The sequence below is a fragment of the Dysidea avara genome, chromosome 15, assembly GCF_963678975.1.
Source record: "Dysidea avara chromosome 15, odDysAvar1.4, whole genome shotgun sequence".
Classification (NCBI taxonomy): Eukaryota; Metazoa; Porifera; class Demospongiae; order Dictyoceratida; family Dysideidae; genus Dysidea; species Dysidea avara.
The window spans coordinates 9,044,929-9,070,418 of record NC_089286.1 but is presented as its reverse complement, the minus strand read 5'-3'; the positions used below and the strand labels follow the sequence as shown (position 1 = coordinate 9,070,418).

Genomic DNA, 25,490 nt, shown 5'->3' with positions numbered 1-25,490 from the left:
CTATATTCCATTGTTGAGGCTTATCTGTACAGGTTTTATGATCTGGAATCACTTGGAGCTGACGTTCAGAATAGTCTAACACACAGTACAACAGAGCTGCAACACGTTTGCAACAACCTCCACCTCTTGCCTTACATTTACAATGTGCACCACATACTGCACCATTTGATCTATATAAACAAATCAATGTAGAACGGTGTACTGATGTTTTGAAAGAAGCTTGCACCAGTGCACTAAAAAAGCATACATTTTGATCAATATTTCCTGGATTAAATTTTATTCTTTTGACATGGTCATCTTGGAAAAGTCTATATCCTGCCTCTTTGTGTTTCATAGCTCCTGTAGTCTTATATGTTTTCTTAGCTGATGACTTCTGGTTAGCTGCAACAGTTTTGGAGTTAGACACCAAGTGTGCAAACAAGTGATCATATGAAAATTGTGGTAGACTGTCTAAATTCTTATTCCAACCATCAGTTGGCAATTCCCAACTTGTCAACAACAGTTGTTGGTCAGTCTTAGCTCCAACATGCTGCCGGCCTCCATTAGGATCCACTAAACGAGTGGCTATACCAGTCATGTACTCTACACAAAAAGTAACAAACAAATCTACAACTGAATGACTCATCAACACTAATCATAATGTATTAAATGGATGGAGTTGTAATTTTAGTACTTAGGTATATAAGTAGAAGTAAAAACAGAAACTGGACAATTTAATGTACGTGTGGACACTGAATTATTTACCTCTTAACAAGGTCAGCTTTTCATCCTGAGAGCTTAGCTCCTCTACACTTCCACCAACACTTAAGCTCCTGCACATGAAGCTCGCTGGGATCCTGACCAGATAGAGAGGCACCTGGTATATCGTCCTCTGTTAGCTCTATGGGAGTGGATTGTAGGAATGGCCTAGTTAACAGGTATCCGTGTACCGATAGTTGATACAGTGACTACAGGGTCTGTCCCATTAGCAGCTTCCATAAGTCCGTTCTGTAAGAGGTATTAATGAGCGGTTTTCACAGTAAGATAGCTTTATGATTTGGCTTCAACCACACGAAATTTCATAGAAATATACGTTAGAATGTAGCCGTAGTGGCTCCTGAAGCAAGCGCCTGTGACAAACTTCAGTACATTTCATACAGAATTTATTTTACATGATACCATAAATGGGCATGTACCCTCATGCATGACATAATCATGCAAGTCCGCTATTCATTTACAAACAACTTATCAAGGCCCATCCCTTCTCCACCATACATCATGTCTCGTACACTATATCTCTGTACATTGTTGTGTTACAGACATGTCCACCCTCCAGTGACAACACAATAGCATACCTGTCTATCATCAGAGAATGATCTCCCATCCATGGGATTAAGTACACGTCTGCTAATGCCTTCGCATTGTCCTGGTACAGCTTACACGCGAACCCAAACACTAACAGATCGTCTCTGACTTCTTTATACGGAGGTCTACCATCTCTACTCTGTGCCAGTGGGGTGAGCCAAACTACATTTTTATATTGGACGTTCAGAAGTGTGTACGAACTGAAAAAGAAACATTCACAAATGCGCGCTTATTATGTATACAATAGTCACTTACTTTATCACTTATAAAGAAAACCCTCGAGAAAAACCTTCATATTTCTGTATTCTAATATTTTAGTTCAAGACCTCGTGGTCTCCTCTCACGATTGTCATGACAATGCTAATAAATAATGGAAATGTCCACCGTTGTGGAACCAGACTTAGGAAAACCTGAGGATGGAGAAATCCAGGTGACTTATATTGGAGTGCTGTTTGGTATAGTTGTATGTTGTGTGTAATTTTTGTGGGGAAGTGCCCTGTACAGGCTTATGCCTTTTGTGTGACCCTGTCATTGACACAAATTGATAATAAATAAATAAACTACTAAACTTAATGACATGCACATCATCAGTCTAGGTGGTGTGCATTTATACGAATTACCGATGTTTATTCATAGGAAGCCACGACAGCCCTGCAGGGCGAAATCACCACCTCGTTGGCTCAGAATTCATCAGATAGTATTACTGAAAATGCGACAGCTGGTGTAGCGACAGAGGAAGACCCTTCACAAGATCAAATCGAGGCAGGGTCTGAACATAGTGACACTGGATGGGAGACTGACCTGGAAATTGAAGGTGTGTCTGTGTGGTGTGTGTGTGTGCGTGCGCGCGCGCGCGTGCACTGAATACAGTACCTGTGTGTAGTGTAGTATCACTATGGGTACGTCTGTTTGAAGTTTGTGTATGCATCACTGAGCTTATTCACTTCAGAGGAGAAAGAATTTGATGTTTCTGGGAAGAAGATATACCTCAAGACTTGTGAGACAATGGGCATCATTCCAGCCTCCTACTTTGTACGTAGCATACAAGAGACAGATATCTTAATGCTACACCATGGGATTGGCAGTAAGGGTGCTAAAGCTATTGCTGTTGCTTTAGTGGTAAGATTTATTTAATGTACTATTATTTAGAGTATAGTAGTATGATAGTACTATCATTCCATAAAAAGTTGTCATGAGCAGAATAGCCGTTCTTGTTGAAAAGGGAGAGTAACTGATGATTTATGTTGTAAAGCATTTCTAATCATGCAATTTGCATATATTGTTTATTACATCAGTTGCTGTTGCAATATCTGTGTCAAACACATGGTCCTGTTCTGACCTGCAAGGCTATTGGCTGTGTGACACACAGTATGGCACTTAATTACTTGGTGCATAGCAATACATGTCATACAAGATTTCTATAGCATTTTAAAAATATGCATCAATAAACTTATCAGGTCTGCTTTCTGCGTTATTTCTGACAACAATTACAGTGTTACTTACATGTACATCAAGTGTCATTGTATCTTACCTTCTGGCTATAATGACACAATGGGTCTGCTGCATGACAATACTGTATCTTGGTCTGTAGTACTGATGCATGGCCTATTTTAATTTGGCCAAATAGCCAGATTATGCTGGCCATCAAACTACATAAAAAACCCTGTGTGTATAAGCAGCTGTGTAGTCTTTTGGTACACACATCTATTTCCACGTTGGCTAATGTAGTATCAACATGACCTCTAATACTCAGTTGCATAATTATATAAACAATCTTCTCATTTACAACAAAAATGTGATGCAAATGTCAAGCTATGTACGTTCATCAATTACAATGGTAAAAACACAAATTTATTTATAATGTACAATAACTCAAAGTTCTGTGTAGACCAATAATCAATGTCATGTAGGAGCTTTTTCGTTAATTAAATTTTTTCCAAGGGTATTTCCTGATTCTAATTTTTTATTAAAATATTGGTCGATGCTTTCGCATGCACAGTAGCCTCCAACTCCTACTAAAACAATGGGAACCAAATAGATATTGCAACCAGCATAAACACACATAGCAAGGGTACCCACAATACTAGCTAGTTTACCAATAAATGGCCCATTTTTGAAATACCAGATTCTATTTTCTAATTTTTTACAGTATTCATTAAATTTTTTTTGTAATTTTGGTAATGATCGACTAACTTCATTATCCATTTGATTGACCATGTCAGCCAAATATTTCATAAATGCATGGCAGACAGCAATTTCTTCAGCATTGAACCATGAAGACAGTGCATCATCTATAATGTCGACAATGATTTGCAGGTATGTTAGCAGTGTCCTTATAGCATCGTTCACTTCTGTTTTTGAGGACTGTGGGCCTAAATTATTTTTAATAGCTTGTAGCTCCATGATGCATTTATTTAATCTCTGTTCAAGTGGTCTTTGGTATGCTTGTTTGATCATTTCAATAATGGCATGGCAAAGCAGTTGCACACCACTGAATGAGTCCTGAAGGGCTTCTACAGCCTTGTTATAGATAGCCTCGGTTTCTTCCTGGAGTTTGCATCTTGTAGTTGACTGTAGTACCGACCTGTAGCGATCTGGATTGGTTTGGTCTGGAAGTTGCAACGTGTAGTCATCAATTAGCATCTGCGCTATTTTTTGGTACTGGGGGCACATCTTTAAAACTTCGCAGAACCGTACAAAGAAATCTTCTGGGCACTGCCTGGTGATCATTTGAGCAACCAATTGATCAAAAGAGTCGTATGTGTTTTCATCTTTGAGCAATTTGAATGTAACAAGGAGCCTTTTAACAGCATTATAATCCACAGCAGCTAATTCTTGTTCACAATTTTTAAGAGCTTTGATATGAGCAGGCAACTCAGTGCTCCCCTATGTGAAGGTAAACATTATTCTGTACATGTCTACATACAACCAGCTTACGTCAAGTACAAATGCCATATCACAATTCAGTCACTATAATATGCTGCTAAACTCCTTTGTGAATGCTTCAATGACAATCCTATTACAGCTTTTATATGCTATGCCATGACATCATATATTTTATAGGGCCATATATAGTACAAGCTTATTTTCAGTAACAGTATAAATTGCAAATGTGGGTTGATTTAATTGACAGGAGTTATAGTTTGTGGTTTCATTAAGAGCTATAACTCTTGGTTTCGTTAATCAGTTGGTATGTATATACATGTAGGTATTAACCATGGAGCATTGAAATCACAAAATTACGTACAAGGGTGATTGTTTTAGATGGGTTCTACTGTAGACAAGTTTGTAAATGGAACCGGTACAAAAAAAACCAACTTGCTATAAAAAAAAGAATGCATCAACAATCCACCAAATTAAATTCTTAACTGATTTACAGTACACACATTTGTAGTTTATTGTGAGGACCTGTACAGACCACAACTAGTCATAGGATTTAATGTGTTCATAACACCATATACAGTGGAACCTCTCTTAAAGGACCCTCCAAGACTCTGTATATTTAACTTCACTATAGAGGTCAGTTTCTGAAGTCCTTACAGACCTCTACCAAAATGATTTTACCTCTGAAAAAGGATCATGACAGTAAAATTCTGTCAAAATCAGCGCTATGGAGGTTCCAATGTGCATAAGTGTGAATAAGTGGTTATCTGAAAATTTATGTTGAAGGTGCATATTATAAGCAGTTATGAAATTATTTGCAGGCTCTAGGTTTCTTTGTTATGTGGTTACATATGTTTGCTAGCAGGGGATTCCTTACTGGACATATTGGTTATTTGTATAATAATAATAAATTTCATGCATTCATTTGGGAATTACCATAAAATTCCCTGGTCCTGCCCCATTACACCATAGATCTATATATGATTACACAAAATATCACCTGATCAATAATGCAAAACCTCAACTTCTCTTCTATGTTATGTCAGAGAAGTAGTGTGATTATGCAACCAAACATAATCCCAAGTATCTCATATTGGGTGTGCTTTTTGTTCTTAGTTTATCCACCATAATATCTTCCTACCTATGTTCTAGTCCAATACAACAATTACTACGCTTAATTTGGCTGATAATGGGATAGGTACAGAAGGAGTGGTAGCCATTGCTGATATGCTCAAGGATAACTGCTACATTACTAAACTGGTAAACCAAACCCCACAATCAGCCCTTTACTATCTTAACACACACAGGACATATCAGATAATGCTATTGGTGCAGCAGGGGCCTATGCCATCTCTGAGATGCTCAAGTATAATACAACCATCACTGAGTACTTCCTACAAAGCAACAACTTCGTGATAAGGCAGCAGAAATAATTGCTGAAATAATTAAAGCCTGTTGCTGTGTACATTGAGGTACATTATTATAATTATTGTGGTCTTGTATTATTCACTTGACCTCAGTTATAATGAACTAGGAGATGCTGCAGGAGTTATCATTGGTCCTGCAATAGGTTAGTGTGTACTGGGATAAGATTGTAAACTGGAGATTAGTGTTCATGTATATGTAAAGTATGTGTTTTACACTTCTGAAGAATAGCTTGTTACTTCAGATAATGGACACTTGTATTATAGCCCTCTTATGCAGCAACACAATATGTATGTGTACCTTCCCATCATCTGTATGAAGGCCAAATAAGGAAGCATATTAGTAGAGCATCCACTATATTTGCACTGTAGTTTATCACTGAGGCAGTCACTAATTGTTAACCTGTGTCACCTCTACAGCTGACAATGAAGCATTACGAGTACTAGATCTCAGCTGGAACCACATACGAAGGAAGGGTGCTGTAGCAGTGGTCTCTAGTCTGAAGGTGACTTAATTCTTACATAGGTTGGGTAGATTTGTATGTATGTGAATATACCATGACTACTGCATATCGTTACATACATGAAATGTAATGGGTTCAGTAATGATGGGGTGACTGCAATAGCTGATGCCCTCAAGATCAATTCTTCACTATTAGAACTGGATATCATGTATGTGTGTATGGATAGTGTAGTTCATACTCCGAACCCTTGATAATAGAACACTGACATCGGTAGTGATTGCTTTATTGGAGTAAATTAAGTGTTGCATTAATATGTTGCTGTACTTGTTAAGGTAGTAACTAGTTCTACATTGTTACATGTGTATTTGTTCATTTACAGTAATAATCGTTTCTACTCTGATGGGGTCACTGCACTGGCTAAGGCACTACAAGTCAATGAGACACTAAAACAGTTGAAGGTACATGCATACACAATGTTTATGTAAATCTCACAGGTTCAGTAATGGCTGGCTTTTGGTTGCCTGACTTGTCCCATTTAGCTTATTGAATCATTTTCAGACTCAGAATTACTGAAAACACATTGCCAGAAACATGTATGCTAACCCACATGCTCATGAAAATATTGGCCCTTGACTGTCCATAATATACTCTAATAGAATAGTCAGGAAGTTAGCATTCACTACAGTAATTTAACGTAGAAAGCTTGTAATGCACTGATGCTCTTTATATTCTGTACACTGTGGGAATTAAAGTCATAAGGTACACACAAATTTTAATCTCTAGAGAATTCTTTGACATTGTATTGTCATTGATATCAAAAACTGTACATTACAAACTATCCATTATGAGAGTGTAACTGCACATACACACTAACCACAGTACAATGTATATAGTACATACTGTCAATACAGTAAATTTCCTTTGGTGAATTGTGTGGTTTGAAGCAAGTCATGAAACAGACTCTTGATCACTTAATTTCTTATTAGAAACATTGTTACAAATGAGGCTTTAGCAATTTTATCCAGCTTGGGAAGTGCTATATTACATGTGAATGTTTCTGTATTTATTGTGTTGTTACCCTACAGCTGGGCAAGAACCCCATACAGGCTATTGGGGTGAGGACAATAGTCAGTGTGGTCAAGACAGTCACTAATACTGCCTTGGAACTATTGGAGTTCAAGGCAAGTGTTTATGTGGAGCTGTTATGAGCTAATGAAATTATGTGAAACAAGGTCACTAGTTTATAAAACAGTACAGTAGTACTGTTTAGTAGGGCTCCCCTTACGTAATGTAACGTAACTATGTCGTAAGCTTGTAATAGCTACCATGATTTTGTTTCTCTGCTTTTTCACTAGAACTCTACTTCATTTTTAAATTTATAATTTAAGATTGTTCCATTTAAGTAAATTTAGGATTAAAGTAACTGCTAAAATCCTTTGTGATTCTTTTTTTAGTTGAACTACTGAGGTTGAAACCCTCTTTACTGAAGTGTTTATCTGTGCTCTCTATACTGAGTGTACAATTAGAGTAGTTTGTGTCTTGTGGTACACCTACATAGACCTACTCGATATGGTCGTTATAATGTGAGTCGAATAGAATCAAAATAGTACCCATGTCAAGTAGGACTCCCTAACATAACTGACATGTATTTCATAATCTCACTAATAAAGACACTTGAAATCAGAAATACTGTTCTGTATATTTCAAGTGCAAGTGTATGTTCTATTAGAGTATTTCAAAGTTGTTCTGTGTATAAATGTGTGTGCTTCAGTTATCCAAACAGTTAACTTATCTAAGTGCCTTTACCATTACCTGAGACACATTGGGGCTCAGATAACCCAGGCTCCACTGTACCACATTATTAAGACTGCCTCATTTACAGTTAGCTGTGTGTTTGGTGGCCCAGTGTACCATACACATACTATGGTTTGCTTATGATATACACAGTCAGTTCACCTCATGATTACAGGATATTACTATTGATCCTGATGTGGAGAAGGAGATCACAGAGTTGAAGGAGGCACATCCAAACTTGTCAGTAATCCATGGAGGGTTAGGTGGCTATGTCAAGCCCAAGCCCAGACCAGAACCACTCAGTAGACTACATAAACACTTGGAGGAACACAACATTAAAATGATTGATGTGTTCAGAAAGTTTGATCCTGAAAATAACACTACTGTGTCTGAACCAAGCTTTAGAGAGGCCATAAAGGTGTGTATGCGTATATGTATGTATACAAATACTATGGACTCTAAGTCTTGTAATCATGTATACACATAACTTTATTTTATATTTCAGTTCTTAGGCCTTAAACTGTTAGAGAGTGAAGTACAGAAGTTGATGAAGCTATGTCATGAGGGATCGGACACTGCCAACTTGCATTATGAGTGAGTGAAATAGTCCCAGTTGTCATAAAACACATTATGTTTTTTGTAGAAAATTACTTGAAGTTGCCTCCACAGACACTCTCACAGATCAATCCAATACTTGAATTCACTTTTCATGGTATATGTGTATAGCAATAACATGATGTATAACTCTGTATAATAACTGTAACATGTAGAATTGATATCAACAGTAATAACAGTAAAATTTAATACTATACAGAGTATTTTGCTAGGTGGTACACAACAAATGGATCCAGCAATGTGATACTCATTGAGAACCATACTATTTGCATCTACACTTGTGTGTGTACATGTTACAGTCAGTGTAGGTGTGCGCGTTGTTTAATGAAGGTAGTACACATGCTAGAGACATAGCCAGTTAAAAATTGTTACTAAGAATGCTGTGTGAAAAGGTTAGCATATTCAAGTTATGAGAGACCTATAGCATGTTACATGATCAGGATCATATTGGATTTGAAGTGTTTCTATTAATAGTTTATTATGTAACCGAAATGAAGATTGTTGTTATGGTTACATATGTGCTGTTAGTGCTGCCAAATTGCTAAACAACTGTTTATGGTCCTGCTATTGGACAGGTGATCATTTTATTGGATGATGTGGAGCACACTTCTGAGATTTTTTGTTGTTTTTTTTTTAACTAGGAAATCCTCACAATACTTATACAAATAAAAATGTTAGCTACACACAAAACGCTGAATGTCTTTTAGTACAGTGCGCCAGCCAGAAACTTCTTGCAAAATCGTATCAGCTGGAAGGCCATTCCATATATCGGCAGCTGTAGCCAGCCAACTGCACTTGAATCTGTCTAGTGTTCTACAGTTACAGGGTATCAGTTTCCTGTTATAACTACACTGCACTGTTCTTGTCTTTTGTCTGTACCTTTGTGCATCCAAACTTTGATAGTTTGGTGTTTTCGTTCCAAGCCTGCAAGCTCAAATGTTAGAAGTTTGGTGTTTTTTTAGAATCCCAGGACCCCTTCCCTCTCCATATGCCCCTGGATACTTAACTGTATTCCTTGTATATCACAACTTTGTTGACTTTATATGTTTTTGTAGTTGAACACTGTTTATGTAGCTGTTTTAAAGCGGAGGATAGCAATTATGTTGATTATTGATATTAACTTGAGTATACCAAACTATATCAGACGTACTACTTTATCATTACATTTATTGTGTATGCATAGTTATACGGCAATACCATGCTTCATAAAATGCATATAATAAACTTTTCACAGTTTGAATTTAGTTTAATACCTTGATGTATCAGCAGACAAAGATGTTATCTTAAAAATATTTAGCAGCTGGCATAATCAAAGCTTGTTTAGCAGACAGTTATACTAAAATTCATTGAACCTTACACCCTTTTCACATGGTCACATTCAACCCTGTTACAGGTTTATATGGGCTTGTTGAACCTCAAAGTCATAAAATACCATAAGCGAGTTCAACCCTAGGGGTTCAACCTGGTTTGAACTCTGGTCTGCAGAGTAAAAACAAGAGTTCATAATAATATCACTCTTGGTAAAAGCAAGTTGCAGTTTTTTGGTGAATACATAAAATGCTTAGAAGACAATTATCACTCGATGAATACCATCATGTGATAATTGCTTGTGAACAGAACTGGGTTGAACCTGGGTTGAATGTGGGTTATTCAACTGGGGTTGAACTCACTTTTGAGTGTCCATGTAAAAATAATGTTAGATGTACATGGCTTCAAGCATACACAGAGATTTTCTCCATTTAAGGCCATAAATTAAAGCAGCCATTAAGTATTGTCAGTGCATGTAGTTAGAAATGAGATTGTATTGTAGCTTGGAAAATAGAGCAAACAAACATTTCAATCATATGTCTGGAGGTATTCACTAAACACGTTTTTTACCTGTTGTATTTTGAGGGCAAAAGTAGGGAAATTGAAAGTATTTTAAAAGTGCAGTCTGTAGTGTGAGGTTATATAACACTATTTTCTACCATTCGTGATCAGTGTTAACTTTTAGACTACTTTGCTCCACTGAATTTATGAAATCATATAAAAGTGCTCCTAATTGTCTCCCAACAAATATTGTTGTAGCGCAAGTATCAAGCTTTCACCGTATCTTCATTTGCTCTAGCTGGCACGTGTTTCTTTGCACCAAAACATTGATAGTACAATAAGCATACCACAAACATATTGCCTTCAAAGTCATGAAATGGGAATTTTATTAATATGGGGAATCTTCATTTGATTTCATGAGTAGTTTATGCATGACCTTAAATGGAAATCGTTGCTCTACTTTTTGTTGGGTAAAAGAGGGGGCATACTTGTTCGTAATTCCTTGTGCATCCTGTCTCTGAACTTGTATCTTTATGGGGAATCTTATTTTCATTTGATTTCATGAGTAGTTTATGTATGACCTTGTGGAAATGGTGGCTCTATTTGTTGGGTAAAATTAAGAGGGGTGTACTTTTTGTACATCCTGCCTCTGCATGTATAGGTAGAGATTGGCACAGTTCTTTGTTCGTGCAGAGGCAATATGTGGTATTTTGTCCGGCTACTAGTTAGGCCATAGGATGTGTGAAACTGCATGGCTGACACTATGTACAGGTATATGCTCTTAGTTTTCCATTATGTACAGTAAACTATTTAAAGGCTTACTTAAGTTATACAACTTCTTTGCATGGGCTTAGTGACACTTTCAGTGGTTAAATTTGTAAGGTAATATTCTAAATATAGACACTAGGATGATACAAAAAGGTGAGTATAAAAGCACAAGTTCCTGACCAGCTCATCATATCTGCAGGATTCAGTGTATATCAGTGGAGTTATAGAAAGTGAACAATGAGTGCTACTATATTGCTGTAATCATTTCACTACTAGCAGGGTGTTCTGTTGCAGTCAGTGGTTGTCCTATCCCAGAGTCTCCTAATGGAAGTTGCTGTGACATTAGTGGAGGAAGTGAACCATTTAAGTTCAGCCCAAATGCAATAAGCAGATCTGGTGTTTACAACATCTCAAATTTTTGTGGAGACTGTGAACATTGGGCTTATGGGTACTGTGATGCTACTTCAGGGGGTGGAGGATGGTTAGTTATTCAAAGAAGAATTCAGAGATACTCTACTGACTTCCATAAAAAGTGGGATGATTATGAAAATGGATTTGGTAATTTCAATCAAGAATTTTGGTACGGTCTTCGTCCAATGCACTGCTTGACAAACACTGGAACATGGGAGCTACGCATTGATCTTACCTTCACTAATGGAACTAAGACTTACATGCAGTATAAACAATTCAGTGTTGGGTCGGTATACGATCAATATCGATTAAGTGTATCAGGATTTGTTGGTGTTACTCCAACTGACCCATTTATTTTGCACAAATTAAATGGGAAACCATTTAGTACAGTTGACAGATTGAATCATAGAACCTGTACACGTCATGCACATGGCAGTAACTTCCCAGGAGGATGGTGGTACAACAGCTGCTTCTACATTAACCTGAACTATAACTATGGCGGTAACCAGGGGTTTATTTCATTTGATAGTGGTGGATTATGGCACTCTCCAAGCTTTATAGAAATGAAAGTACGCCCAGCTACTTGCAATGTCTAATGATAGCCATTTGTAAATTGTACTAGTTATGATTTCCCCTTTTTTTTTTGACTACTTACTTGCTCTCAGCTGTAAATTAGTTGCAATTGTAATGCATTTATTGTGATCATGAATAAAACAGTGTGCATGACAACCATATAGTTTACAATTATCTTGTCACAGACAAGAGCCTGCATATCGCTCTGTTTAGTGTATTAGGAAAATATGCACTCACTCCTTGCAAGTGCGCTATTCCACTAATCAAGTATGTGGTCAAGCCTTGTGCTGATGGAGAACAAATTGACTGCAGAAATCCTGATATGCACTATTTCCTGAGTGAGTGAAGCACCATACCTATATGCAGCAGATGGTTGTAATGCATGTGTTTATGTCTTGGAGGTAAAGAATCAAATGCACTGTGCAAATAGAGGGATATAATATGGTATTTCCAGTGGCTTATTGAATACAAATAAGCCTTAATATAAATCCTGTATTATACTCATTTTATACTTTAGTATAATCCATACTATACTATTGCATATATGGTTTCAGTTTATTTACCACATTACCTCAAATAGCTTATATCTAATATAATGCCCACACTATACCATCGCATATATGGTTTCAGTATATTTAACACATTAACTGAAGTCTTACATGAGATTGTTAGTATAATACAGGATATACCAAGCTTTTTTGTATTCAATAAGCCACTGGAAATACCATCTTATATCCCTCTTTTTTCACTAACCAATGTCACAACAAAAGAGCCAGAGCTGCCAGACACCTGCATGGTGCTGCTATTAGGTTATTGGAGTTTGTTGTGTGATCAAAACAATTCTATTTGTTATAATTATATTTTTGGAGGTATACAATATGTAATTAGTATATGACACTGCTCATTTTTTTATAGCACTGATGTTGCTTTAACCTTTAACTGAGATTTCATTTGTTACAGTGGTTATCTTGTTTGATTTGTGTACAGCTGGCAGATAGAAATAATTTTTTTAATTGCTCGCACTCTTGTGATACGACATTGCATTTGAGCAGTACCATATTTGTATGTTTGGGGTGTACAGTGCCATATACCTTGACTATTCTTCAGGCTATACAACTATATAGTCCTAATGTGACTGCTCTATTAGAGTAGTTTTGTAAAAGTGCCTAAAGTTTGTCTTAAATTTTACATCTATTGTGATATTCAATGCAGGATACAAACTTCTTATTCTGTTAACCTGTTGGTTGTACAGGCTAATCAGATGTTGAAGGTGGTCAACCTGTCCAGTAATGGGTTCAGTAATGATGGGGTGACTGCACTAGCTGATGCCCTCAAGATCAATTCTTCACTATTAGAACTGAATATCACGTATGTGTGTATGGATAGTGTAGTTCATACTCTGAACTCTTGATAACACTATGTTTGTTGTTAGAACTCGACATCATTAGTGATTGCATTATTGGAGTAAATTAAGTGTTGTATTAACGTGTTGCTGTACTTGTTAAGGTAGTAACTATTTGCATTGTTACTATCTGCATATTTGTTTATTTATGGTAATAATCATTTCTACTCTGATGGGGTCACTGCACTGGTTAAGGCACTACAAGTCAATGAGACACTAAAACAGTTGAAGGTACATATATATATGCATACACAATGTCAATGTAAATCTCACAGGTTCAGTAATGGCTGGCTTTTGGTTGCCTGTCTTGTCCCATTTAGCTTATTGAATCATTTTCAGACTCAGAATTACTGAAAACACATTGCCAGAAACATGTATGCTAACCCACATGCTCATGCAAATATTGGCCCTTAACATGTCCACAATATACTCTATTAGAATAGTCAGGAAGCTAGCGTTCACTACAGTAATTTAACTTAGAAACTTGTAATGCAGTAATGCTCTTTATATTCCTGTACACTGTGGGAAGTTAAAGTCATAAGGTACTCACAAATTTTAATCTCTAGAGAATTCCTTGACATTGTATTGTCATTGATATCAAAAACTGTACATTACAAACTATCCATTATGAGAGTGTAACTGCACATACACACACACTAACCACAGTATAATGTATATAGTACATATTGTCAATACAGTAAATTTCCTTTGGTGAATTATGTGGTTTGAAGCACTTCATGAAACAGACTTTTGATCGCTTAATCTCTTAATAGAAACATTGTTACAAATGAGACTTTAGCAATTTTATCCAGCTTGGGAAGTACTATATTACACGCAATCATTTCTGAATTTTACTGTGTTGTTACCTTACAGCTGGGCAAGAACCCCATACAGGCTATGGGGGTGAGGACAATAGTCAGTGTGGTCAAGACAGTCACTAACACTGCCCTGGAACTATTGGAGTTCAAGGTAGCTGTTTATGTGGAGCTGTTGTGAGCTAATGAAATTATGTAAAACAAGGTCACTTGTTTATAAAACAGTACAGTAGTACTGTTTAGTAGGGTTCCCCTTATGTAATGTAACGTAACTATGTCGTAAGCTTGTAATAGCTACCATGATTTTGTTTCTCTGCTTTTTTCGCTAGAACCCTACTTCATTTTTAAATTTATAATTTAAAATTGTTCCATTTAAGTAAATTTAGGGTTAAAGTAACTGCTAAAATCCTTTGTGATTCTTTTTTTAGTTGAACTACTGAGGTTGGAACCCTCTTTACTGAAGGATTTATCTGTGCCCTCTACTGAGTGTACAATTAGAGTAGTTTGTGTCTTGTAATACACCTACATAATTCTTGGGATTTACTCGACATGGTCATTATAATGAGGTGGGTATGAGTCAAATAGAGTTGAAATAGTGCCCATGTCAAGTAGGACTCCCTAACATAACTGACATATATTTCATAACCTCATTCATAAGACACTTGAAATCAGAAATACTGTTTTCAAGTACAGGTGTATGTTCTGTTAGAGTATTTCAATGGTGTAAATGTGTGAGCTTCAGTTATCCAAACAATTCACTTATCTGAACACTTTTACCATTACCTGAGACACATTGGGGTTTGGATAACTGAGGTTCCACTGTACCATATTATTAAGACTGCCTTATTTGTGGTTAGCTGTATGTTTGGTGGCCCAGTGTACCATACACATACTATGGTTGGCTTATGATACACAGTCAGTTCACCTCATGATTACAGGATATTACTATTGATCCTGACGTGGAGAAGGAGATTACAGAGTTGAAGGAGGCACATCCAAACTTGTCGATAATCCATGGAGGGTTAGGTGGCTATGTCACATTCAAGTAGCTGCACCAGTAGATGCATACATTTACTACCAATATTTCAGTCAAATACATTTTATTGCAAATCCACAAAAATAAATTAAAAATTTGGTACCATTGCTCAACCTCAAAAATATTTCCCCTCGGAATATTTAGGCTGTGGAGTATGCACCCATCAGTTATATTGATAATTTTTGGTATACTACCCCAAGAAGGCTGTTGTTTTATGACAAAACATTTTTTTTATAAATGACTATATACCATGCAATATACCATGGTTTTCTTCTTGCTCATAAAAAAATGATCAAGCAAGAGGATCATCATTTTAGATGGCAGCTGTCATGATTTGTTAATGTTTATATAGCAGTGGCTTTACATTGGTATTGAAACTTCATTTAACTTTGATGCATCAGGCTTCGATTGCAAGCAGCTTGGTGATAGCACATGGGTATGATACACATGCACTATGTAAAGTAAGCTATAATATGTTTGCTGCTATGATTTACACTGTTGTGAGCTTCAGATGAACCATTCCAGCCCCACGCACTGTACAGTATAGTAGGGACAATACATGTAGCATCTATTATAGTTATTTTGATACATATCCAGAAATCAACAATAACATACCTTCAAGATACAATAGAAACAACCAACTTATTTTTGTACAGTATGTGTGGTTTGTATATTAAGGCCATGCATGAAGCCATATGGTACTTATCTTTCACTTGGAAAGAAGCCATCACAGCAGTCATAGAATATCTTATCGACGCTCATCTTCCAGCTTCACCTCAGCCAGACTCATGTTGATAGTACTCCTGCTGTGATTATTATTATTATTATTATTATTATTAGTTAATGGATATACACAAGTGATACAAAAATAAAAGTTTAGGCACAGGGCCTTTGTTCGTATCCATATCCTGTGACAAGACAAGCCATAAGTTGTCTAACTTCTTTTTAAAAACTGATATGGTGGGTGCTGAAACCACTTCAGCTGGTAAACAGTTCCATTGATTTTTAACCCTCTGGGTGAAAAAGTTGGTTCTCAGTTCAGTCTACTTTGCTGTTTATAGAGTTTCAGATGGTGACCTCTTGTGTGGGAGATGGGGCTAAGTGTAAACAATTTCGACCAGTCAATATCATAGTAACCTTTCAGTAGTTTATATGTTTCAATAAGGTCACCACATTGTCTTCGACAATATAAAGAATAAATTCCAAGTTCTTTCAGTCTTGACTCATATGGCTGATTAACTAGAGCAGCTACAAGTTTAGTTGCACTCTCTCCAGGGTATCAATGTCCTGATATAACATATGTACAAGCTTACAAGCTGTATTAGGGATCATTATTTTCCTTGTACTTGTTTGTTAACTAGTATTTTTTTGGCAACATAATTCATGCTTCTGTATACGTTCCTATTACTGGTAGGAATTGGTGGTTTGTCACGAGCTATAAGAAGGTATGACTTGTTTGGAAAGAAAGTGAAGTGAGCTACTGTAATGTGAATCATAATCAGTCTTAGCATAAAACAAGATGGAAATATAAGTGGTAAACAGATTGTTTCACAGTTTCATAGTTATCAACTGTTTCTTCATCACTAGGTACTTACAACAATCTAATAAACTGTACGGTAGGGCTGGCTTTTTTGTGTTGTACAGGACTACATGCAGTATTCAAGTGCAGGGGCGTAGCCAGGGTTTTTTGAAGGGGGTTCCAGCACCAGCATTGAGTTACTAGAAGCAGGGGTCTGGGGGCGCAGCCCCCAGCTGCTGAGAGACTTTCAATATTTTAATAAATCAAAACTCAGCAAATTGCTATATTTTATGCAAAAGTACATTAATTATGATGCATTAAGTGCCCCTGGGATGAAGGTAGTACTAGATAAAGTCACCTAGTGGAAACAGACAGCATAACACATAGAGACACATATAGTAATCTGTAAGTGATGGTTATATCTCACTGTGGTATAGGAGCTAGGGCTGGGCGGTTTCTCGGTATTATAGTAATACCGCGGTATTGCAATGAAACGATATCTGTATCGCGTAGATTTCGGTGAAACGATAATATCACGATATCGATATTATTTTTAGTGTTTGTGACAGCTTATTAAGCCCTTAAGGTTGTTATAATGCACCTCAAATAATCACGTGATACTACTGCAAACAAGGACCTAGTACTAGCTAGTCAATTTTTTTTACAAAGATCGAGATACTCTAATAGAACAGTCAGCTAGGATCGAGATACCCTAATAAAGCAGTCAGCTACTCTAATATAGCAGTCATCTTTAATAACCGCGATAAATAGTAATATCGTGATATATTTCTGCACGATATATCGTGAAGCGAAACTCCAATACCGCCCAGCCCTAATAGGAGCCATGAATCCACTGATACAAATGACAATCAAAACAATATAACTATACAAATATGCATAGCATGAATTCATTTTGCATAACACAAGTGATAAATTACTGGAGCTCTATATCTTTAAACACTGCACACCAAAGCTATAGCAGTATAAGGTCATGCTAAGTTTGCATTTAATGTTGGAATGTCTGAAAAACTTCATATGGACATGGATATTTAAATGCATGTTTTATTAGAGTATACGTGACTGCTCTATTAGAGTATATACCTGACTGCTCTATTAGAGTATATCGATCTTTTTAACAAGTTTTGAAGAGGGCTCATGTTACCTCTGTAAATCCTTCCCTGAGAGATGAATGTAAGTTTTATCAATTGTTGTGCTGTGCCATTACACTATATTGCTCACTCATTTTGTCCTGCCACACTAAATGGTGTGTTAGGATCCTGCTTGCAGAAGTCTAAATTTTACAGGGGGGGTTCCTGAACCCCCCTGAACCCCCCGGAACCCCCCTCCCTACGCCCCTGAAGTGTTATAGAGAATCGACACAATTTTAAATTCAGATGTATGATTTTATCTATAACCCTTGTCATATAGCAAGAGTAAATACTACTTTACTTTGTTTTTTTACACATGTTTTAGTTTTCAGTGGTGCAACGTACATTTCCTGCTTGTGTATTGATCAGATAAGATTCTCTTATTCATATACAGTCGAACCTCTCTAATCTGACGCTCAATGGGAGCCATAAATTTTGCTGGATTAAGGAGGCTGTTGGATCATCAAGCCACCTCTGTAATCCAATATCTAGAATTATGTTGGTAAAACAAATCACACAGTGTTTTTAATTTAAGAATTTGCAAGTATTACAGCTTTTTTCTCTTGTTGTTAACCAATTAATTACTTTGGTTGCTTAAAAATATTTTCTGTGATTGTTTTTAATGCCGGTAAAGTTCGAAAACAATGTAATTCCAAGTTTAAGGGAATCAAATTTTGTGTCGGATTACGGAGTACAGAGGTGTCAGATCACAGAGGTTATTTTCTATACATAATGTTGGTAAATGACATTTTGGTTGGATTAGTGGATCATGTAGGTGTTGGATTAGAGAGGTTCAACTGTATGTATGTACAGCCACTTGAGTCATGGCTAGCTGTATATCATCTTTGAAACCTTGCATGGCTTTACTGTAATAATTTATTCTAAATATAGACAACACTAAGGACCTTATAAGGATATAAACATGGGTATATAAGGGCACTGGTTCATCATTACCTGTAGCATAATATCAGTTGAGCTAAGAAGTGATGAGAGTTACTACGTACACTGCTATCATTTTACTACTAACAGGGTGTTCTTTTGTAGCCCGTGGTTGTCCTATTCCAGTACCTCTTAATGGAAGTTGCTGTGAAACCAGAAGTGAAGAATTTAAGTTCAGCACAAAATTTAATGCAATAAGCAAATCTCGTGTTTACAACATTTCAAATTTTTGTGGAGATTGTGGACACTGGGCTGATGGGTACTGTGATACTACTTCAGGAGGAGGAGGCTGGTTGGTCATTCAAAGAAGAATTCAGAAAGATTCTACTGACTTTCACAAAAAGTGGGATGAATATGAAAATGGATTCGGTGATCTTAATCAATCCAATGCACTGCTTGACTAACACTGGGTCATGGGAACTACGCATTGATCTTACCTTTACTGATGGAGCTAAGACTTACATGCACTACAAAAATTTCAGTGTTGGATCTGCCTATCATCAATATCAATTAAACTTATCAGGATTTGTTGGTGTTACTCCAGTTGACCCATTTTCTGCACACAAATTGGATGGACAACCATTCAGTACAGTTGACAGATTGAATTATGGAACCTGTGCTCGTAATGGACATGGCAGTAACTCTCCTGGAGGATGGTGGTACAAAAGCTGCTTCCACATCAACCTGAACTATAACTATGGTGGGCCAGATGGGTTTGTTTATTTTGGTTCCAAATGGCAGAGTCCTAGCTTCATAGAAATGAAAATACGCCCGACTACTTGTAGTGCTTAGTGGTAGCTATAGCAAAATTTGCAAAACTACACAATGTTTCTTGTTCATGTGCTCTGTTTTATTTGTGTCAATTTTATTATTAGACTATGTACTGTCATGGAGTAAGCTACAGAATATACCGTATAGGGGGGAACACTGTAAATTCAGAAGTGTGATGTTCATACTGAAAGTATGACTCCTGCGGTTGCTTAGTGTGATGATGCCCATACTTCAGAAGTATGACAACCACACTAAGCGACCGCAGGAGTCACACCATCAGTATGAACTTCACACTTCTGAATTTACAGTGAAGTTTCGATGGGTGCGAGGATGGGCGAAACTTTCGCGGATTTCGCGGTTTTGTATGTTTATCAACAACCGCGAAAGTTTTCCCGCGATTTTTTTCTTCATTGTTAAATGAAATGAAACAAATAAGCAAAACCACAATTGCTGTAATCAACATGCAAGAATACTAAAAGCTGCTCAGTGGAGAATGCATGTGGAAAGTCCTGCAACAGCTGCTTATTTCGTGAGTCACGCCTACTAATTGGGATTATGCATCACTGTCTGTAGTTGGAGCCACAGTGTGTGTTGCTGCAGTCTGAAGACACGAAGCCATTGCTGTGTGTACGCCGAATGTAGAGCCACGCCCACTTTAATCGATCGTGTATGCATGCATCATAATCGTCGTGAGCCCTGCCCACTAAAGTGTATTTTTACATGCACGGCTTTTAAACGGGCGCCGCCATACTGTAGTTTACCGCGAAAGTTTAACCGCCGATAAGTTTGTTTACCCACTACCGCGAAACTTTGGCCCATTGAAACTTTTAGCATCAGGTAAGTTTTATTTTCATGCGGTCTGAATAAAAATGCATTTCAAGTTGTTTAAATTTTAGAATTGCATGCAATGGTAATGCTATTGTGCAGAATTGTCCTCTGCCCCATTGCATGCTATTGCAATGGTAAGGCCAATGAAACTTGATTACCAGTTTCTCGCTCAGATTTTTGAAAATTTGATGCGGGCGGGCGGTTATTATTCATTATACATTATTTTCCAAAAGCACAACACACATCCCAAACATGAAGATTTCTGCCAAAAAACAGTGAGATCTACATTGATTACTCTTGCATTAAATAGCTAAAGTACGTTACTAATCCACATAAGAATATTCAGCTATTTCTGTTCCTCCTAAACAAGTGATTTTTTTCCATTTAGAGTATAGCTGACTGCTCTATTAGAGTAGTTCGATCTGAATTACCAATAATGAAATTCCATGCGGGTATATAAAAACCATGCGGGCGATGACGCGAAACTGCTAATCAAGTTTCATTGGCCTAATGCTATTGTGCAGTCTGCAGGGCCGCTCACAGGGGAGCGGGGGGGGGGGGGGGGGGACTGGGGCATTCTGCCCCGGGCCACAGCCTGAAAGGGGCCCCATCAAGAGCCCCTTGAATACCTGTTTAAAAGATCGATATACTCTAATAGAGCAGTCAGGATCTAGATACTCTAATAGAGCAGTCACAGTATTCTTCAGAGGAGCAGTGTAGCAAGTTATAAGTAAGGAGATATGATTGGTGATGGGAATCTATTGTCGTTGTCAGTATGTAATGACCTTTTTTATTGGTCTTCAACTTACAGTTAGGCTGAAGTTGTGATTCAGAGTAGAACCCTTCCTTGCCCCTGGGCCCCTCTTTAACTCATTGCCCTGGGCCCCCTAATAACTCTGGGCAACCCTGACAATCTGTATCATCAGGAAATAGAAGTCAATGGATATTACCAGGTGGTCTGCAATTTTGGTGCATGGTTTCTGGAACTAGAATTTCGGATGCACACGTCTGTCTGTGCATGTGTGCAGCATGCGGTTGGTATATATACGAACATGAAAGTATATTTTTAGAGCAATGACCTCATCCCTAAAATGATCATAGCTATGTGCACAGCCATATAGCTAGTGGTCAATGAAAGCAGTGGGTACACTGTGGCTATAGATTGTCCACATCATTAAAAATATTCATGTACTTAAATGCATTCCTATCAACTTTACACTACATGCACTAACAAAGCAAAGCCTAACACACACACACACACACACACACACACACACACACACACACACACACACACACACACACACACACACACACACACACTACACAACATTAAAGAAACCATAATTGATACTCAGTTTAGAATGTCGTAGAATGTGCCTGTCACAGAAACTTGCAAATTCTTCCCTGTATCAAAAGCACTGATTGTGCCAACTAAAGGTAGTGAATTTGATAGTGACAGACTGTTAGCAGCTATAGTACTTTTTGTGATTCAAAATGTCTATAGGCCATGCTTGCATACATGGCTCAAAAGCAATAACAAAGTAAGTCCTTCCAAGCATTGGTGACACAAAGACTAACGGCTGTTGCTTCAAGCCACTTAATGCATTCATATGACCACCTTAACCAGGATTGAACCTTGAAGTCATTAACCAAGTTCAACCCTACAAAAAGCTGTAGGGTTGAACTCAGTTTATGGCTTCAAAAGTGGGCCATATGAAAAGGGTATAAGGTGATCATATGGAAGCGTTAACCCGGGTTGAATGTGAGTTCAACCTGGTTAAGTGACCATATGAAAGGGATATTATACAGTGTTCCCTCAGTAAAGAGGCCAAATGAGCAGGCAATGAAGGTATCAGTGCAAAGGTGCTGCTCTTAAGTGCATATTAATTTTTACTACTAATATAAAAGCTATACCCATTATTCTGGCAGTATACTTTTCCAACCATTATGTCTCAAGTAATACTGGAATAATTGGTACAGTGTATATTCCTACCTTTTTCTGTGATAAACTCTACACAGTGATCAATTGTAATATTGTTGTTACAACAACAAGGCAGTGGCTGGTTTGTCGAAAGCCTTATAATAGGTTAGTTGAAAACCTCCACTTTGTTTTATTGCCACATTAATGAGGTTTTCGGTAATAGGGCCATCTGAGTAATAGGGCCACTTATCATGGTTCCCATAGGTGGCAAGATTTCACTGTACTGATACTTTAATTATTGAATGTTCTATTAGAGTATCTGAACACTTTTTCATTGTGGTTACATGTGTACTCTTGTTCTCTCCTGAGGAATCAGTATACGTTTCTTGTTATAACTACGTGACTGTTCTTGTCTTTGTCTGTACCTTAGTTTGTGCATCCAAACTTTGATAGATTGGTGTTTTGCTCCAAGCCTACAAGTTCAAATTTAGAAGAGGGTTTTTTAGAACCCCAGGACCCCATGCATATGCCCCTGGCTACATCCTTGCTGTCTTCCTTGTATATTGCAACTTTTGTTGACTTTATAGTGCATTTGTATAGGTTTATGTAACTGCTTTAAAGCCTGTACCAGAGGATGGGACCATGCATTCACTACACTCATCAATTATGTTGACCTTGTCTTGAGTACCAAACTATATCAGAAACATTACTTTACTCTTTATTCATAAAAATGGCTAAGCATGCGGATAAACAACATAATTAATTTAATTTTCACAGCTTGACCAAAATTGGTTTGAATACCTTTGATGCATCAGGTTTCAAGATGTTATCTAATATTTAGCAGCTGTCATAATTCAGACAGTTACTAAAATTCATTGAACCTTAGATGTACAGGGCTTCAAGCAGACACAACAGAGACTTTCTCCTAACACTAGGGCTTCAAATTAAAGCGGCCAAGTAGTGCATGTAGTTAATGAAATGAGATTGTATTGTAGCTTGAAAAACAGGACAGACAAACACCTGGAGGTATTACTTAAGATAAATTATTAAGCACTTTAATCAGGATTATGATGTATTATGTATGCATGGAATATATATTTTATAAATCTCAAGGTATGGTATGTTGAGCCTCCATACGAGTTTTAAAGCCGTTCTATTTGAAGGGCAAAAGTACGGAAATTGAAGGTATTGTAAAAGTGAAGTCAGTAGTGTGATGGTATTGAGGTTATGAGTATACTGAAAGATGTAACACTATTTTCTACCATTCATGATCAGTGTTAACTTTATAGACAACTTTGCTCAGTGAAATCATATAAAAGTACTGCTAATCTTCTTTCAACAGATATTGTTATAGCACAAGTATCAAGCTTTCATCATATCTTCATTTGCTCTAGCTGGCACATGTTTCTTTGCACCAAAACATAGTTGGCGCAATAAGCACCACAAATATAATAATTATTACCTTCAAAGTAACTTAGTATGAAACGGAACTTTTATTGATATGGGGAATCTTCATTTGATTTCACGAGTAGCTTATGCATGACCTTAAAATACTTTGTGGCTTATATTATAGAAATAGTGGCTCTATTTGTAGGATAAAATTAAGAGGGAGGTCTATCATACTTGTTCGTAATTCCCTGGTTCTGCCTCTGCTTGCATAGGTAAAGATTGGCACAGTTCTTTCAAGTTCATGTATATATAGGAAATATATATGGTATTGTGTCCTACTAGGTATAGCTAGGCCATATGATTTGTAAAACTGATGGCTGACACTACATACAGATATTAGTATACTATGACATTAGCGGAGGAAGTGAACCATTTAAGATTAGCACAAATGCAATATAGCAGATCTGGTGTTTACAACATCTCATTTTTGTGGAGACTGTAAACGTTGGGCTTACGGATACTGTGATGCTACTTCAGGGGGAGGAGGATGGTTAGTTATTCAAAGAAGAATTCAGAGATACTCTACTGACTTCCATAAAAAGTGGGATGATTATGAAAATGGATTTGGTAATCTCAATCAAGAATTTTGTTGGTCTTCGTCCAATGCACTGCTTGACAAACACTGGAACATGGCAACTACACATTGATCTTACCTTCACTAATGGAACTAAGACTTACATGCAGTATAAACAATTCAGTGTTGGGTCTGTATATGATCAATATCGATTAAGTGTATCAGGATTTGTTGGTGTTACTCCAACTGACCCATTTGCTCCACACCCAATAAATGGACAACCATTCAGTACAGTTGACAGATTGAATTATGGAACTTGTGCACGTAATGGACATGGCAGTAACTCTCCAGAAGGATGGTGGTACAGAAATTACTTCCATATCAACCTCAACTATAACTATGGTGGGCCACAAGGGTTTGTTTATTTGGGTTCCAAATGGCAGAGTCCTAGCTTCATAGAAATGAAATGCGACTGCTGTATTAGAGTAGTTGACTGTTTTCTGCTATATTGCCTTAAAGTTCTCTGTAAGATGATTATTTTGCTGGAAAAAAGTTCCATATCTGATTATTTTGCTGGAAAAAAGTTCCATATCTGGGATACAATTATTAAAATCCTTTAAGTAGTCCCAGTGGTATTGGTAATTATTCATGTCAGAAACCTGTACATAGTGGCTACATCACACTTACTGTAACAGCTCTTTTTTTATCTTACTTCCACAGCGGAACAGCCCAAACTCTAGGTTGTGCATAAGCAAAGTTGCATTTACACTGTTCAGTCACCTCTACAATCAGTGACCACCACTATTTTATTGAGCTCTACTTTGAAATAACCTAAACTAAATCCCTGTAATACATTGCTCAAGTATACACCACTTTGTTGACCATTAGTTGGTCCCAAGATGGCCAAGTTAGAAATTAAACAGGTTACACTACCATACTATAGATGAATGCATCTGTTAAAGTGGTGACCTGATTTCCCAGGCCAGTTTATGTACTATTGGGTGCTTTGAGACCTTGACTAAGTGTCTGGATTATGTAAACGTATATACACAGGTGCTCA

The 25,490-nt window shown here is 37.2% G+C and overlaps 4 protein-coding genes across 6 annotated transcripts; 3 read left to right on the top strand and 1 right to left on the bottom strand.

The window, feature by feature from the left end:
* The first annotated feature begins 1,650 nt into the window (after window positions 1-1,650).
* LOC136245386 (leucine-rich repeat-containing protein 74A-like) lies at window positions 1,651-15,411 on the top strand. Of its 3 annotated transcripts, XR_010695826.1 has the most exons (10): window positions 1,651-1,774; window positions 1,981-2,158; window positions 2,294-2,463; window positions 5,380-5,487; window positions 5,535-5,699; window positions 5,748-5,797; window positions 6,072-6,157; window positions 13,338-13,718; window positions 14,361-14,456; window positions 15,241-15,411. XR_010695826.1 is itself a non-coding variant. In XM_066036905.1 (6 exons), exons 1-6 carry the CDS (start codon window positions 6,235-6,237, stop codon window positions 8,605-8,607), a joined length of 651 nt encoding a protein of 216 aa, XP_065892977.1. In that variant the 5' UTR covers window positions 6,220-6,234; the 3' UTR covers window positions 8,608-8,718. The 3 variants fall into 3 exon arrangements, 1 of the variants encoding a protein (XP_065892977.1); XR_010695827.1 differs by lacking the exons at window positions 13,338-13,718; window positions 14,361-14,456; window positions 15,241-15,411 and adding exons at window positions 6,495-6,573; window positions 7,201-7,261; XM_066036905.1 differs by lacking the exons at window positions 1,651-1,774; window positions 1,981-2,158; window positions 2,294-2,463; ... (5 more) ...; window positions 14,361-14,456; window positions 15,241-15,411 and adding exons at window positions 6,220-6,323; window positions 6,495-6,573; window positions 7,201-7,296; ... (1 more) ...; window positions 8,415-8,503; window positions 8,553-8,718.
* Window positions 3,070-4,392, bottom strand: LOC136245385 (uncharacterized). Its single transcript, XM_066036903.1, has 2 exons — window positions 4,282-4,392; window positions 3,070-4,230 (listed from the first exon to the last, which is right to left on the bottom strand). Exons 1-2 carry the CDS (start codon window positions 4,297-4,299, stop codon window positions 3,247-3,249), a joined length of 1,002 nt encoding a protein of 333 aa, XP_065892975.1. The 5' UTR covers window positions 4,300-4,392; the 3' UTR covers window positions 3,070-3,246.
* A 3,788-nt stretch (window positions 15,412-19,199) lies between the features above and the next one.
* On the top strand, window positions 19,200-19,736 carry LOC136245258 (ficolin-1-A-like). The gene has a single exon (XM_066036747.1). The coding sequence runs from the start codon at window positions 19,200-19,202 to the stop codon at window positions 19,734-19,736; it is 537 nt and encodes a 178-aa protein (XP_065892819.1).
* A 4,738-nt stretch (window positions 19,737-24,474) lies between these two features.
* On the top strand, window positions 24,475-25,170 carry LOC136245257 (ryncolin-1-like). The gene is made up of 2 exons (XM_066036746.1): window positions 24,475-24,832; window positions 25,151-25,170. The coding sequence occupies exons 1-2, from the start codon at window positions 24,475-24,477 to the stop codon at window positions 25,168-25,170; spliced, it is 378 nt and encodes a 125-aa protein (XP_065892818.1).
* The last annotated feature ends 320 nt before the right edge of the window (window positions 25,171-25,490 follow it).